Consider the following 18,118-nt stretch of genomic DNA (forward strand, 5'->3'; position numbering starts at 1 on the left):
ATTGGACTTCCAAACAGGAAGTTGTTATACCGAAAAGCTATCCCATAATGCAATGCGCGTTACAGGAATTTTCCCGGATCTCGGCGAAATCGCTATTTGGGGTAGCAAGAATTATAAGAATTGGAATAAATAATAGTTAAAATTTTGCAAAATAAAACAGACTATAATTACTTTTTTCATATTACATCTATCTATATCCGTCTATCTATCCGCTATCTATGTTATAAATCCATCTATCTTTCTATCTATCTATCTGTCTGTCTATCTATCTACCTACATGACATATCTTTCTATCTATCGCTCTGTCTAGTATATATCTATCTGTTTGAATATGTCTCTCTCTCTTTCTCACTCTATCTATCTATCCATATGTCTGTCTGTCTCTCTACCTACATTGTATATCTATCTATCTGTCTATCTTTCTATCGATCTTTCTCTCTGTCTAGTATATATATCTATCTGTTTAAATATGTCTATCTATCTATCTATCAATCTATCTATCCATCTATCTGCCTCTATCTCTCTATCTATCTATCTATATGTATGTCTTTCCGGCTAACTATCTATCTACCTATTTCTCTAATATATATCTACCTGTTTGAATATGTCTATCTTTCTATATCAATCTATCTATCTGTCTCTCTCTCTCTCTCGCTCTCTATCTATCTATATGTCTGTCTGTCTATCTGTATATCTATCTACCTACATGATATATTTATCTATCTTTCTTTCTTTCTTTCTTTCTTTCTATCTATCTCTCTATCTATATGTCTGTCTGTCTCTCTATCTATTTTCTATCTATCTATCTATCGTATATCTATCTGTTTGAATTTGTCTGTCTATCTGTCTATTGATCCATTTATCTTTCAATCTAATATATATTTATATGTTTCAATTATTATGTATGTTTATCTATCTATCTTCTATCAATCTATCCACCTAAATTCTATATATCATCCAATCCATCTATCTATCTATCCGACTATCCATCTATCTGATTGAATATGTATATCTATCTGTATGTCTATCTTTTTATCTTTCAATCTAATGTCTATTGATCTGTTTGAATAATTATGTCCATTTATTTGTCTGTCTATCTAATATCTATCTATCTATTAAATCTGTTTAATTAGGTGGTCTGTCTCTGACATATCACCTCTTGATTTCGTCAGAATTTTCTTTATTTATTTCTTTATTTATTTATTTAATTTTCACACCTATGTTTGTCGCCAACTTTTCTCCGAATCGGCTGTATCAATTTTGCTGAATTTTTCGTCATGTATAGAGTCTATCATGGAGACGGCATACCTAGCTTTTCATGGTCATCTGGTCATGACATTGTCTACGCGCCATTTTGTAAAATTCTTGTTTTCATCATATCTACATAACTGATAATCAGAATTAAATTACTTCTATACTTATTTGGGCTATTCCATTTTAGTTCGGTTATTCCATTTTGTTATTTATTATAGAATTAGTTCTTTTTTATTTGGGCACTTCCATTTAAGTTGGGTTATTCCATTTTGCTACTTATTATTAAATTACTTCTACTTTTATTTGGGCTATTCCATTTTAGTTGGGTTATTCCATTTTGTTACTTAATTATTAGTAAAGTTCTTTTTTATTTGGGATATTCCATTTTCGTTGGGTTATTCCATTTTATTATTTATTATAGAATTAGTTCTTTTTTATTTGGGCTATTCCATTTAAGTTGGGTTATTCCGTTATGTTACTTATTATTAAATTACTTCTATTTTCATTTGGGCTATTAAATTTTAGTTGGGTTATTCCATTTTGTTACTTAATTATTAGTCAAGTTTTTTTTTATTTGGGCTATTCCATTTTCGTTGGGTTATTCCATTTTGTTACTTAATTATTAAATTAGTTCTTTTTTATTTGGGCTATTCCATTTTAGTTGTGTTATTCCATTTTGTGTTTAATTATCAAATTACTTCTATTTTTATTTGGGCTATTCCATTTTAATTAGGTTATTCCATTTTGTTATTTAATTATTAGTCAAGTTCTTTTTTATTTGGGCTATTCCATTTTCGTTGGGTTATTCCATTTTATTATTTATTATAGAATTAGTTCTTTTTTTATTTGGGCTATTCCATTTTAGTTGGGTTATTCCATTTTGTTACTTAATTATTAGTCAAGTTCTTTTTTATTTGGGCTATTCCATTTTGTTATTTATTATAGAATTAGTTCTTTTATATTTGGGCTATTTCATTTAAGTTGGGTTATTCCATTTTGTTACTTATTATTAAATTACTTCTATTTTTATTTGGGCTATTCCATTTTAGTTGGGTTATTCCATTTTGTTACTTAATTATTAGTCAAGTTCTTTTTTATTTGGGCTATTCCATTTTGTTATTTATTATAGAATTAGTTCTTTTTTATTTGGGCTATTCCATTTAAGTTGGGTTATTCCGTTTTGTCACTTGTTATTAAATTACTTCTATTTTTATTTGGGCTATTAAATTTTAGTTGGGTTATTCCATTTTGTTACTTAATTATTAGTCAAGTTCTTTTTTATTTGGGCTATTTCATTTTCGTTGGGTTATTCCATTTTGTTACTTAATTATTAAATTACTTCTATTTTTATTTGGGCTATTCCATTTTAGTTGGGTTATTCCATTTTATACTTAATTATTAGTCAAGTTCTTTTTTATTTGGGCTATTCCATTTTTGATGGGTTATTCCATTTTTTTATTTATTATAGAATTAGTTATTTTTTATTTGGGCTATTCCATTTAAGTTGGGTTATTCCGTTTTGTTACTTATTATTAAATTACTTCTATTTTTATTTGGGCTATTAAATTTTAGTTGGGTTATTCCATTTTGTTACTTAATTATTAGTCAAGTTCTTTTTTATTTGGGCTATTCCATTTTCATTGGGCTATTCCATTTTATTTTTTATTATGAAAATAAATTTTGTTTTATTAGGGCTATTCCATTTAAGTTGGGTTATTGCATTTTGTTACTTAGTCGTCTACGCGCCATTTTGTTAAATTTTTGTTTTCATCATATCTACATAACAGATAATCAATAATCAGTCATATTTACATCAAATAAACTTTAGGTCAAAGGTCAATTGTCGATGCAATCAAAGGTCATGTAAAGGTCATGATGCGCGCATCAAAGTTTAGAAAATGCTCAAAATGGCCTATGAAAAATTGTGGGTACGTTTCAGGTCATTTTAATCATTTCAACATTTTGCGCGCGTGCACTTATGTGCGCGCGTGCACGTATGTGCGGCGTTACGCAGCATAAATTCGCTGTTTTTTTATGCCTATCTATTATTGATATAATTCTGATCAAATTGATACCTCGATCAGCTGTCTACGATTATTAATGAGGGAATGAGCACCCATTAAAGGTTGCAGCACGCGTGCGTGCGAGCTCTTTCCATGGGCTCTATATGGGCAAAAACATGCCTATAAAAATTCACTGTAGCTCTTCAGAACGAATGGGGATCCCCAATTTTTTTTCCATATTTTGATAGAGTATGAATCATACATATGATTTCATGTCTCATTGGACCCTAACGTATATTTTGACGTCATCAAAATGGCGTCGGAACTCAAAATATCCATTTTGCGTGTTAAGACGTCATAATAATTATGCAAATTTGGCTCTAACTCTGTGAATATTGGTCAATTTTCGCCCAATTTTGGATATGTTGTAGCTTAGGTCTTACTCTTTCTGAGTTATTGCCTTTTTTTTCATTTTAATAAACAAATCATCCTAAAAAATTGCAAATAATAAAGGCATGTCATTTTCACTCATTTTACGTGTAATCTCTATGGGACATGACCTCTATTTCGTGAGCCATATCTCCATTTTTTCTTGTCAGTTTTCCCTGAGCTTTTAGTATGTTGTAGCTGAAATTCTAAGCTTTTGCAACTAATCCCTCCATTTTTTGATCAGATGCCGGGATCATGCCCGTATTTCACTTGCAAATTTGGATTTGAGATTCTCGTATTTTGCATACATGTACGTGTAAGGTCTATGGGAAATATTGCAGCTCAATCTTGTATGTCATTCAGTCATGCGGGCAGGGGTTCGAGTCCGAGGGTGACCATGATTTTTTTTTTTTTTTAAATCTTGCGCACGATCAATTCTCGCTACCCCAAATAAGAACAAAAATCTCATAATGCGCGAGACGAGATAATTTTCACTCCGTCGGGTCGTCATCACCACTTCCGGTTCAGAGTCATGCTCGCGCGAGGTTCGCGATACTGAGTTTTCCACCACGCTGAAATCGATGCCAATCAGCGTAATATGTGCCGATTATAGTACTTTTTATTTAACTTGGTCAGTTTTGATTCCATTTGAATTATAAATAAAATAAAAAATATATTTTACGTGAAAATAATTTTTATTCATGTTTTTATTTGGTTATAAAAAAATTTAACAAAAAATGAATATCTTAAAATTTTGCATTTAGCGACCGGCCTGACATCACGATCGTATTCGACTAGACGCTAAATATATACAGCATTCATTCCGTTCAACTTTTCGTAACTGTTAGACCACAAAATGGAAAAAAAAATCAGTTTCGGAACTTAAAAAAATCTTAACTGACAGGTGAGGAATACCGTGCAATGGAAAGCGTCGGGCAGAATTAGTGCATGACTTAGCAGAAAAGGCCGTTAAACTGTATCGTGAAAGAGAAGGTTGTGATCACGAACTTTCCGAGCGAAAGCGACTTTGTGTTGTTGTGCATGACGGCACTGTTGATCTGAATGGCAAAACAGTGCATTGGACTTCCGAACAGGAAGTTGTTATACCGAAAAGCTATCCCATAATGCAATGCGCGTTACAGGAATTTTCCCGGATCTCGGCGAAATCGCTATTTGGGGTAGCAAGAATTATAAGAATTGTAATAAATAATAGTTAAAATTTTGCAAAATAAAACAGACTATAATTACTTTTTTCATATTACATCTATCTATATCCGTCTATCTATCCGCTATCTATGTTATAAATCCATCTATCTTTCTATCTATCTATCTGTCTGTCTATCTATCTACCTACATGACATATCTATCTATCTATCGCTCTGTCTAGTATATATCTATCTGTTTGAATATGTCTCTCTCTCTTTCTCACTCTATCTATCTATCCATATGTCTGTCTGTCTATCTACCTACATTGTATATCTATCTATCTGTCTATCTTTCTATCGATCTTTCTCTCTGTCTAGTATATATATCTATCTGTTTAAATATGTCTATCTATCTATCTATCAATCTATCTATCCATCTATCTGCCTCTATCTCTCTATCTATCTATCTATATGTATGTCTTTCCGGCTAACTATCTATCTACCTATTTCTCTAATATATATCTACCTGTTTGAATATGTCTATCTTTCTATATCAATCTATCTATCTGTCTCTCTCTCTCTCTCGCTCTCTATCTATCTATATGTCTGTCTGTCTATCTGTATATCTATCTACCTACATGATATATTTATCTATCTTTCTTTCTTTCTTTCTTTCTTTCTTTCTATCTATCTCTCTATCTATATGTCTGTCTGTCTCTCTATCTATTTTCTATCTATCTATCTATCTGTTTGAATTTGTCTGTCTATCTGTCTATTGATCCATTTATCTTTCAATCTAATATATATTTATATGTTTCAATTATTATGTATGTTTATCTATCTATCTTCTATCAATCTATCCACCTAAATTCTATATATCATCCAATCCATCTATCTATCTATCCGACTATCCATCTATCTGATTGAATATGTATATCTATCTGTATGTCTATCTTTTTATCTTTCAATCTAATGTCTATTGATCTGTTTGAATAATTATGTCCATTTATTTGTCTGTCTATCTAATATCTATCTATCTATTAAATCTGTTTAATTAGGTGGTCTGTCTCTGACATATCACCTCTTGATTTCGTCAGAATTTTCTTTATTTATTTATTTCTTTATTTATTTAATTTTCACACCTATGTTTGTCGCCAACTTTTCTCCGAATCGGCTGTATCAATTTTGCTGAATTTTTCGTCATGTATAGAGTCTATCATGGAGACGGCATACCTAGCTTTTCATGGTCATCTGGTCATGACTTTGTCTACGCGCCATTTTGTAAAATTCTTGTTTTCATCATATCTACATAACTGATAATCAGAATTAAATTACTTCTATACTTATTTGGGCTATTCCATTTTAGTTTGGTTATTCCATTTTGTTATTTATTATAGAATTAGTTCTTTTTTATTTGGGCAATTCCATTTAAGTTGGGTTATTCCATTTTGCTACTTATTATTAAATTACTTCTACTTTTATTTGGGCTATTCCATTTTAGTTGGGTTATTCCATTTTGTTACTTAATTATTAGTCAAGTTCTTTTTTATTTGGGATATTCCATTTTCGTTGGGTTATTCCATTTTATTATTTATTATAGAATTAGTTCTTTTTTATTTGGGCTATTCCATTTAAGTTGGGTTATTCCGTTATGTTACTTATTATTAAATTACTTCTATTTTTATTTGGGCTATTAAATTTTAGTTGGGTTATTCCATTTTGTTACTTAATTATTAGTCAAGTTTTTTTTTATTTGGGCTATTCCATTTTCGTTGGGTTATTCCATTTTGTTACTTAATTATTAAATTAGTTCTTTTTTATTTGGGCTATTCCATTTTAGTTGTGTTATTCCATTTTGTGTTTAATTATCAAATTACTTCTATTTTTATTTGGGCTATTCCATTTTAATTAGGTTATTCCATTTTGTTATTTAATTATTAGTCAAGTTCTTTTTTATTTGGGCTATTCCATTTTCGTTGGGTTATTCCATTTTATTATTTATTATAGAATTAGTTCTTTTTTTATTTGGGTTATTCCATTTTAGTTGGGTTATTCCATTTTGTTACTTAATTATTAGTCAAGTTCTTTTTTATTTGGGCTATTCCATTTTGTTATTTATTATAGAATTAGTTCTTTTATATTTGGGCTATTCCATTTAAGTTGGGTTATTCCGTTTTGTTACTTATTATTAAATTACTTCTATTTTTATTTGGGCTATTCCATTTTAGTTGGGTTATTCCATTTTGTTACTTAATTATTAGTCAAGTTCTTTTTTATTTGGGCTATTCCATTTTGTTATTTATTATAGAATTAGTTCTTTTTTATTTGGGCTATTCCATTTAAGTTGGGTTATTCCGTTTTGTCACTTGTTATTAAATTACTTCTATTTTTATTTGGGCTATTAAATTTTAGTTGGGTTATTCCATTTTGTTACTTAATTATTAATCAAGTTCTTTTTTATTTGGGCTATTTCATTTTCGTTGGGTTATTCCATTTTGTTACTTAATTATTAAATTACTTCTATTTTTATTTGGGCTATTCCATTTTAGTTGGGTTATTCCATTTTATACTTAATTATTAGTCAAGTTCTTTTTTATTTGGGCTATTCCATTTTTGATGGGTTTTCCATTTAAGTTGGGTTATTCCGTTTTGTTACTTATTATTAAATTACTTCTATTTTTATTTGGGCTATTAAATTTTAGTTGGGTTATTCCATTTTGTTACTTAATTATTAGTCAAGTTCTTTTTTATTTGGGCTATTCCATTTTATTTTTTATTATGAAAATAAATTTTGTTTTATTAGGGCTATTCCATTTAAGTTGGGTTATTGCATTTTGTTACTTAGTCGTCTACGCGCCATTTTGTTAAATTTTTGTTTTCATCATATCTACATAACAGATAATCAATAATCAGTCATATTTACATCAAATAAACTTTAGGTCAAAGGTCAATTGTCGATGCAATCAAAGGTCATGTAAAGGTCATGATGCGCGCATCAAAGTTTAGAAAATGCTCAAAATGGCCTATGAAAAATTGTGGGTACGTTTCAGGTCATTTTAATCATTTCAACATTTTGCGCGTGTGCACTTATGTGCGCGCGTGCACGTATGTGCGGCGTTACGCAGCATAAATTCGCTGTTTTTTTATGCCTATCTATTATTGATATAATTCTGATCAAATTGATACCTCGATCAGCTGTCTACGATTATTAATGAGGGAATGAGCACCCATTAAAGGTTGCAGCACGCGTGCGTGCGAGCTCTTTCCATAGGCTCTATATGGGCAAAAACATGCCTATAAAAATTCACTGTAGCTCTTCAGAACGAACGGGGATCCCCAATTTTTTTTTCATATTTTGATAGAGTATGAATCATACATATGATTTCATGTCTCATTGGACCCTAACGTATATTTTGACGTCATCAAAATGGCGTCGGAACTCAAAATATCCATTTTGCGTGTTAAGACGTCATAATAATTATGCAAATTTGGCTCTAACTCTGTGAATATTGGTCAATTTTCGCCCAATTTTGGATATGTTGTAGCTTAGGTCTTACTCTTTCTGAGTTATTGCCTTTTTTTTCATTTTAATAAACAAATCATCCTAAAAAATTGCAAATAATAAAGGCATGTCATTTTCACTCATTTTACGTGTAATCTCTATGGGACATGACCTCTATTTCGTGAGCCATATCTCCATTTTTTCTTGTCAGTTTTCCCTGAGCTTTTAGTATGTTGTAGCTGAAATTCTAAGCTTTTGCAACTAATCCCTCCATTTTTTGATCAGATGCCGGGATCATGCCCGTATTTCACTTGCAAATTTGGATTTGAGATTCTCGTATTTTGCATACATGTACGTGTAAGGTCTATGGGAAATATTGTAGCTCAATCTTGCATGTCATTCAGTCATGCGGGCAGGGGTTCGAGTCCGAGGGTGACCATGATTTTTTTTTTTTTTTACTATCTTGCACACGATCAATTATAAGAATTGTAATAAATAATAGTTAAAATTTTGCAAAATAAAACAGACTATAATTACTTTTTTCATATTACATCTATCTATATCCGTCTATCTATCCGCTATCTATGTTATAAATCCATCTATCTTTCTATCCATCTATCTGTCTGTCTATCTATCTACCTACATGACATATCTATCTATCTATCGCTCTGTCTAGTATATATCTATCTGTTTGAATATGTCTCTCTCTCTTTCTCACTCTATCTATCTATCCATATGTCTGTCTGTCTCTCTACCTACATTGTATATCTATCTATCTGTCTATCTTTCTATCGATCTTTCTCTCTGTCTAGTATATATATCTATCTGTTTAAATATGTCTATCTATCTATCTATCAATCTATCTATCCATCTATCTGCCTCTATCTCTCTATCTATCTATCTATATGTATGTCTTTCCGGCTAACTATCTATCTACCTATTTCTCTAATATATATCTACCTGTTTGAATATGTCTATCTTTCTATATCAATCTATCTATCTGTCTCTCTCTCTCTCTCGCTCTCTATCTATCTATATGTCTGTCTGTCTATCTGTATATCTATCTACCTACATGATATATTTATCTATCTTTCTTTCTTTCTTTCTTTCTTTCTATCTATCTCTCTATCTATATGTCTGTCTGTCTCTCTATCTATTTTCTATCTATCTATCTATCGTATATCTATCTGTTTGAATTTGTCTGTCTATCTGTCTATTGATCCATTTATCTTTCAATCTAATATATATTTATATGTTTCAATTATTATGTATGTTTATCTATCTATCTTCTATCAATCTATCCACCTAAATTCTATATATCATCCAATCCATCTATCTATCTATCCGACTATCCATCTATCTGATTGAATATGTATATCTATCTGTATGTCTATCTTTTTATCTTTCAATCTAATGTCTATTGATCTGTTTGAATAATTATGTCCATTTATTTGTCTGTCTATCTAATATCTATCTATCTATTAAATCTGTTTAATTAGGTGGTCTGTCTCTGACATATCACCTCTTGATTTCGTCAGAATTTTCTTTATTTATTTCTTTATTTATTTATTTAATTTTCACACCTATGTTTGTCGCCAACTTTTCTCCGAATCGGCTGTATCAATTTTGCTGAATTTTTCGTCATGTATAGAGTCTATCATGGAGACGGCATACCTAGCTTTTCATGGTCATCTGGTCATGACATTGTCTACGCGCCATTTTGTAAAATTCTTGTTTTCATCATATCTACATAACTGATAATCAGAATTAAATTACTTCTATACTTATTTGGGCTATTCCATTTTAGTTTGGTTATTCCATTTTGTTATTTATTATAGAATTAGTTCTTTTTTATTTGGGCTTTTCCATTTAAGATGGGTTATTCCATTTTGCTACTTATTATTAAATTACTTCTACTTTTATTTGGGCTATTCCATTTTAGTTGGGTTATTCCATTTTGTTACTTAATTATTAGTCAAGTTCTTTTTTATTTGGGATATTCCATTTTCGTTGGGTTATTCCATTTTATTATTTATTATAGAATTAGTTCTTTTTTATTTGGGCTATTCCATTTAAGTTGGGTTATTCCGTTATGTTACTTATTATTAAATTACTTCTATTTTCATTTGGGCTATTAAATTTTAGTTGGGTTATTCCATTTTGTTACTTAATTATAGAATTAGTTCTTTTTTAATTGGGCTTTTCAATTTTAGTTGGATTATTCCATTTCAATTGAGTCATTCCTTCTGATTTTTAATTAATAATTTTGTTCTATTTTACTTAAGTTATTTCAGTTTATTTTTTATTACTCAGTAGGTTTTTTTATTTGGGTTTTACCAGATTAACTTTAGTTTTTTTATTATTCGTTATTCAATTTTGTTTTCTAATTTAGTTTTTTTATGTTTGGATTATTCCATTTTAATGTAGTACATGTGACTATAAATTATTGATTTAGTTCTATTTTTGTTGGGTTATTCCATTTCATGTTTTTATTATTAAGGGTTATTTTTTGGGGTAATTCCATTTGATTTTCAATTATTAATTTAGTTTTATTTTTCTTGGGTTATTCCGTCTTATTTTTTACTTTAGTTTTCTTTTATTTGGTTTATTCCATTTTAATTGGGTTATTCCATTTGATTTTTATTAGTTTAGTTTCACTTTAGTTGGGTTTTTCAACTTTGCTTTCTAATTTAGTACTTTTTTGTTTGGGTTAATTTTTCCATTTTAATTTCATTCATGTGACTTTTTATCATTTATTTGGTTCTATTTTAGGTGGGTTAATTATTCCATTTTATTTTTTATTACCTACATGTATCTAGGTCTTTTTTATTTGAGTTATTCCATTTTAAATGGGTTATTCCATCGCAGCACTGTAGGTATGGTGCACGAGAGAGCTGTGCATGATGGCGTCTTGAATGGCAAGAGCACTCATCCGTAGTAGAGAATAGACAATGGTACGCTCAGCGGTTTGGCGTAGAATATAATGGAAAAGACACAGATTTGTTACATAACACCTAAAGAAAGTATGTTTAAAAAACAACAAACACAATTTCCCATTAAAGCGTTTTGTGACATCATCCAGGAAAATAAGGAAATCTTATCAAACATCTTGGAATGGTAAAAATTCAGATTCATTTCTCAAAGCTCTGAATTAATTGTTAGTACATTTTTCGTTTGAAACATCAGATGGAAAAAAATCCTTTTGTATCGTACCACAGCTTTGTTCATCCCTTCCATTTGCACACTGTGTGATGAAGTCACACAGTTGATCCATGGGTATACACTGTCCATCTCCACATTGGTAATCCGTGGCAATTGGGCAGGGGAGCGGGGTGGTCGGTGGAGGAGGTGTCACGCCCGCCGGAAGAGGATCGTTAGAGAGGTCACAGTTTGAAAACACAATGTCATCGATGGCGATGGCTCCGTTAGGTCCTCCACCAGTAACTGCCTCTATGACTACCTACATTAGATGGCGAGACCATCATCATTTTACTTTGACCAATTTCATAATTGTTCATTGATTAATTTATTAGCATCACTACGCAAAATCTGTTTTTTCCAATGCAAATTGACCAGTTGTTACTATGGCCGTTAACAGTGGATGGTGACTTTACCGCCATAGTGACTTTCAGGAATTGGGGCTCAGAAAATCAAACATGTGCTTTTGAAAATGATATTGAAACAGAAATAAACAATTATTACAGCTTTAAACAGATCACATGACTTTAGCCCTGTTACACAAAGCAATATAATTGGTACATTCACAATTACAATTAATTTCCACTTTTATACAGGGTTTGCCATAAACTTACAATCAAAATAAATGACTGTGTAAGAGGGTTCTTACCTGGAATCTGTCAAGTACAGTGATGATTTGATTGTACTTTCCAAACCAATCCATATCAAGTGTAGGTATTCTATAGAGCAGGGTAAGTAGACCCCCTATGGAGGTCCTTGTGTATATGTTCAGAACACACGCATCAGGTCCATGCAGAAATACTGACATAGAAATCTACCAAACAGAAAGATTTAAAAGGCACAACCACATCAACACATTCCATTTCCCATCTCTTACGCTGATATTAAACACCCATTCTGGATAAATGTATGTTGTATGATGACACGATGGAGTTTATTAGCAAAAGACCTTGCACAACTACAAGGTAATTTCGTCAGGACACAGGTTTAAATTCTGAAGATCAAAAAAGTTTTCAGAAATACAGTAGCTTTGATGACGTTGAAAAGATATCCTCAAGGGTTATATAACCACTTTGAAAATTACATTACATTGGGGGGGGGGGCTGTCAGATATATATATATATGCATATGTATACTTGTGTATATGTGCATTTTGCTTGAGATGTTATGAACATAAAGATACACATTTCAAAGTATTACATAAAGTATGAATACTGTTGTAAATAGATACATATATATAATTCTTAACAAGAATGATCCTGCTACCCACAATGGTACATTTGGTTGACATTTGGTAGGTGACAAAAGTAGAACAGACACTAGATCCTTGTTATGGTATGTACATACGACCTTCTGATTACAAGGCAAGTCAAAATCGCTATTAACCACAACACACAAAGTGACTAGCCTACATAGAACGAGCAACATATACTGACCATACAAGAGGATGTCTGACCAGTTGGTTGAAAGACGGGTGATGAGATCCTTGCTACATCCCCAGGTTTTGTTCCCACTGGATCTGCCAGCAAATAACCGCCCCCTACGTCGTTGGTGGTATGATCCCGAGTAGGTGCGTACTTCACATTCTTGGTAAGCGCTCCAGACGTTCGCACCCATGCGTAGTCAGCGGGGATGTTTGTGTAAGAACACATGCTGGACTCAAAGTCACATCGACCTGGGTAGGTGTCTGGGTCTGCTGATAGAGACAGGGGAAAAAGAGCAGATAAATCTAGCAAGTAAGATATGCTCAGGTCCAAATTTGATTCAACATCAAACACGATGCCGAAGGCTTACCACCTTACCTTACCTTAATGTAAGAGCTTTGTTATGGATAGAGGATGCACTACATTAATTTTTTTCAAAGTGCAACCCAACCCATCCCATTCCATAAAACCAAACTTAAAACTTTGGATTACAGACACAGACAAAATCAGGACCCTTATACAATTCTATCCTACATCTATCCCGATCCGACCATCCTCAGGTGTAAAAAAAAAAAACATACCACACTGCAACTCGTCCGAGAAGTCTCCACAATCATCCGCAAAGTTACAGACCAGAGGCATGCTGATGCAAGCTCTGTTGGAACATGTGAACTCTCCGTCCTTGCAAGACGTCTGTGGCTCTGGGAAACCACAGAGGGTGAGTTCAATATCGGTGACAGCTATAATGCCTCCCTCGGTGCTATAGTCCAGCAGTCCAAGGAAATTGATCTATAATGTGAAAGATATAGAAATTTTGTGTTCTTAAGAAATGGTTCTGTCTTTGCTTCTTTCTTCAGGGCCCTGGACGTTACATCAAAATTGTGGTATCTTCGTCATCGCATCCAATGTAACTTCCAGGGGAATCCAAGCTGTTAATTGGATGTTGAGTATTATACCATGGTTGTTAATAAAAATGATAACAAAAATATACTGTAGTAACTTTCATGCAATTGGGCTAAGTAAGGCTTTAATAACTTCTCAATTTTTCATGTACTGTGTTTCTTCTTGGCCGATCATATGAAAGTAAATGAGGCAGCATGAATCATTGCAATGCAATATGTACATCTACAAAAAAATGAAATTGTTGTCAATGTTATAAACAGGACCACTACAATTATTCTGTACGTAGATGTATGATTAATCAAACCTTTTCTAAAAAACATTCTAACATCTAAAATCAATTAAGGCTTTAATAGACAATAATCTATATTGAATGTTTTTTTACCTGGAAGGGCCTTCTTATCCGCTGTACGGTTAGAATTGCTTGCTGCCAAGATCCACTTATTGGAATATCAGCCCGGTACATAATGGTTTCTTCAGAAGGAGAAGTCTTATATGTGACAATGATGTCATCTAAATAAATGAAAGTGTTATATCAACAAAAAAATAAGAGTAGAAATTAATATTCATCCTAAACAATGGCAGTATTGACTTTAATAATTCTAACTGATAATGATAATAATATGTGTTTACATTACATTAATTGTATTTTTATCCATTGTTTTGAACAGAAAGATTTATTATTCTATGTCTGAATTTTATCTGGAGAAATAAAATTGATCAATTAATCTAGTTATTAATGGAAAAGTAAGAGTAAAAGTAAACGATAACAATCATCACACAGTGTTATTTATGGCATCGATGCAAACAACGATATCAACACAATGAGAAATAAACAATTATAAATCATGAGTGAGAATGAAGAATAAATTTGAAGTGTATTCTTAAGTTTGAGAAGGTTTGATAAAAATTTTGTAATATACTTCATAGTAAGAGAAGACTATCTAATTATGAAAAACAATCAATAAGAAAAGAAAGGAAAGTCAGGGGTAAAGTTGATTGCACCTGTGTCAAGAACAAAAAGTTAGAATTTGTGCAGGATGCCATAAAACAAAGAATGTTGAAATAAGATGGCCATAAAAAGATTTCTTTTCTTCACACTGCTCATACATGTATCATATAAGGTAGTAAAAATGAATAGGCAATAGATATTTGATGCATTATAAATGCTATACATCATTACTTTTATACTTTTATTACTATTATAATGGAAAACATGACAGAGACTCAAGGGGAGCGTTTCATCAATAATTTTGTCAAATAAGTTTGTCAGATCTGCAACTTTATTTGATTCTTGCTGGCTGTGAGGCACTGTTACTATGGTAACTGTCAGATAAAACAGGTCTTGCCGGATAGGACGCCCGACATGTCCTTTCATGAAACGCTCCCCAAATTTATTTTACTTCTCTTCTGGGCCCTGTCTTACAAAGAGTTACAATTGATCCGATCAAACCCAACTATATAGAAATCCATCATTGTCATAATTTTTCTACAGGAAATTTACACAATGTCCTTTGTGAACAAAGAGAAGCACGATGAAGTTTCAAGAAAACGATTAATGCATGAATATACAATATATCTAGATAGTATTTTGAACAAATGTGCATTTTAGATATTGATGTTGCTGGCTTTCCATAGTTGTGGTTGATCGGCTCAATCACAAGCATTCCTAAGACAGGGCTATCCACTGCCCATATACTTACCTGCACCAGCAAGATAATACCAGAAGACAAGGAGACAGTTGGATCCAGCCTCCTGTATCCAAGGGCTTACAAGACGAGGATAATCTCCACCCACTACAGGAACGGCCGTCCTATCTACTATCATGTATGTATTATTGATGAACAAAGAAGGTAAGGGAAGGTTGGTAGCTGGGGTGGGGGAGACTCCCACTCCCTGCGGTATCCACGGTAGCAGGCCTGCTGGATCGCTGGTATAACCGCACTGGTCATCGGGTTCCTCAAATGCGCAGGTTCCTGGAGGGATCGATAACATCAAAATTTGCACAAATTAGCATATGTAATGAATTTCTATTATATCTTTAAATGTGCAAGTTCCTGGAGGAACATTAAAGAAAGCAAAAATTAGCATATAAATGATTTTTCATGTCTTCAAATGTTCAAGTTCCTGGAGGGATAACACCAAAATGTGCATAAATTAGCATATTCAATGGATTACTATAACATCTTCAAAAGTGCAAGTTCTTGGAGAGATAGCATCAAAATATGCATAAATTTGCATATGAATTTGTCTGATTCCGTTTAAGATTTACTAATAGGATAAGTGATGGTAGATTTAGGTCCATTTATTTACAAGAGCTCCCATAGACATACAGCCATATATTATTATTACAGTCATTATATCATTACATTTCATTGCTCTGGGTTATAAATATCAATTTTTTTCACTACTAACAATAATAATCCATCATTTTCTTTTTTAATATTTATCTTCTATTATAGAAAAAAAAATACTGCATATATTTATACTAAACAAATTTTTCTCTGGAACAGTTTGCAACATCCCTATGAAGCTAAGCCTCAATGCCTAGTTAAAGTAAATCACTAATGGTAACCATGATAGTTCATATGACTTTCACCTTCTTACCAACTCATCTTGTGTCTCACGGACAAATGTAGATTAATAGTTGTGAAAATGATACAGGTAACTTTGCCTAGGTTGATCTTATGGCACAACAGAAATCTCAAAGAGATTGCGCAAAGAAGTATATAAACATATTTTGAATAATCTGGTGGGTTTCATAAACATTTAAGTGTGACTCGAATTTGTGCTAAAGGCCGACGCGCACGTTATATTAAAGCTGAATTCTCATCAATTAACATGCAGTAGCGCAGGTCCTCTGAGCATGATCTGACCAGTGCAGTGATGAGTTATACTATATCCCGCATGAATCTGGATTTAAGTGCGACTCTATATAAAGTCCACCGCACACCTTAATACGACTGTTCCACGATCCGATTTTGGAACAAATCGCATTTTGCTCATTTTCTGAAATGTGAATGAAAAGTATCTTTTTATAATAGGTTCAAATTTACTGAAAGAATACTGATATAACAATTTTGGATGATTGCAAGTCTTTTTTGTGGAGTAAATGATAAAGTAGTTTAAAATCGTAGCAAATCGTACGATTGCTATGACGTCATTACGACAAGATATTAAATTCGCTTTTATTCTAATAATGATGATAGCATAGTCACATATTTGAACATAGGTATTCTTTTGCGATTTAGAACATTACACAGTAAGATATTCCATGTTTCAATATTAGCATCAAATCCTACTACGTGTCATTCCAAATCGGGTCGCAGACCAATCGTAAGGTGGGCGGTGGCCTTAAGTCACACACAAGTCTTTGTGAAACATCCCCCTGGTCTATAAAATTCCTTCAAATTGGGTCACTTTTCAACTAATGGAAGGTTGATTTATGCAAGATTAACTAAAGTGGAATAGGAAAGTAAAACCAATTACGTGATTAAACTCACCACAGTTCTTCTCATCAGACTCATCGGTGCAGTCGGGTCTCATATCACAAACCTTGCTAGGATCTACTTTCTCGTCTCCCGTCTGACAAGTGAACGGTGGAGGAGGGGTGGTGTCAGCACTGCAAGCACCGTTGAAGAGGTACAAGTCATCGATAGCAATATCACAGGCTGCAGTATCGGCAAGCACTCCCTCTATCATTATCTAGGGAGATTTAAGGAAAGAAAATAGTCTATTTTTATTGTACAGTTTGCAACACAACACTAGTAAAAAAATTACTCATGGTTATTTTTCCTCCAAAATTGCCAAAATATCCCATGTAACCTGCAATTAATTCATTTGGGTGTTTGGTTCAATGTCAGATGAATATCTCAATTAATCTTTAATTCATGCAAATATGCACAAATATGTATGTATTTAAGGATATTTCTATATTTGTATTATTCTTGACAATTTTCAATACATTCTTCACATTTTGAACATAGATATCTTACATCGATATTGTGTTTTTTTTTGTTTTTTCTCTTCTCTCTGATGTATTTTTGTTATTCTGCTTGAAAAGTTTTCAAGCAAACCACAACAAATATGGATAATTGTGTTGAATGGGTTAAACCCACATAATTGGGCCTCTTTCTACTTACTCTATACTGCCTGCTGATACTGAATGTTAATTGTCTAAAGTTCCATTCATCTTCAGCAACGCCAGTGAAAGACCAGATAATGTTGGTCTGGTATGCAGTTTCCCAGGCTACCTGATTTTTG

General features: G+C 32.2%; 1 protein-coding gene across 1 annotated transcript in view; it reads right to left on the minus strand.

Moving 5' to 3' along the window:
• The window catches only part of LOC135153757 (MAM and LDL-receptor class A domain-containing protein 2-like), a 52,642-nt gene that overhangs the window by 12,617 nt on the left and 21,907 nt on the right, over window positions 1–18,118 (minus strand). The window contains exons 20-27 of the mRNA XM_064097889.1: window positions 17,998–18,108; window positions 17,359–17,560; window positions 15,559–15,831; window positions 14,241–14,368; window positions 13,537–13,744; window positions 12,968–13,224; window positions 12,181–12,345; window positions 11,547–11,793 (exon numbers count right to left, since the gene is read on the minus strand). Of these exons, the coding sequence (XP_063953959.1) occupies window positions 11,547–11,793; window positions 12,181–12,345; window positions 12,968–13,224; window positions 13,537–13,744; window positions 14,241–14,368; window positions 15,559–15,831; window positions 17,359–17,560; window positions 17,998–18,108 (1,591 nt within the window). The remainder of the gene's footprint in view (window positions 1–11,546; window positions 11,794–12,180; window positions 12,346–12,967; window positions 13,225–13,536; window positions 13,745–14,240; window positions 14,369–15,558; window positions 15,832–17,358; window positions 17,561–17,997; window positions 18,109–18,118) is intronic.

The sequence above is a fragment of the Lytechinus pictus genome, chromosome 3, assembly GCF_037042905.1.
Source record: "Lytechinus pictus isolate F3 Inbred chromosome 3, Lp3.0, whole genome shotgun sequence".
Lineage (NCBI taxonomy): Eukaryota > Metazoa > Echinodermata > Echinoidea > Temnopleuroida > Toxopneustidae > Lytechinus > Lytechinus pictus.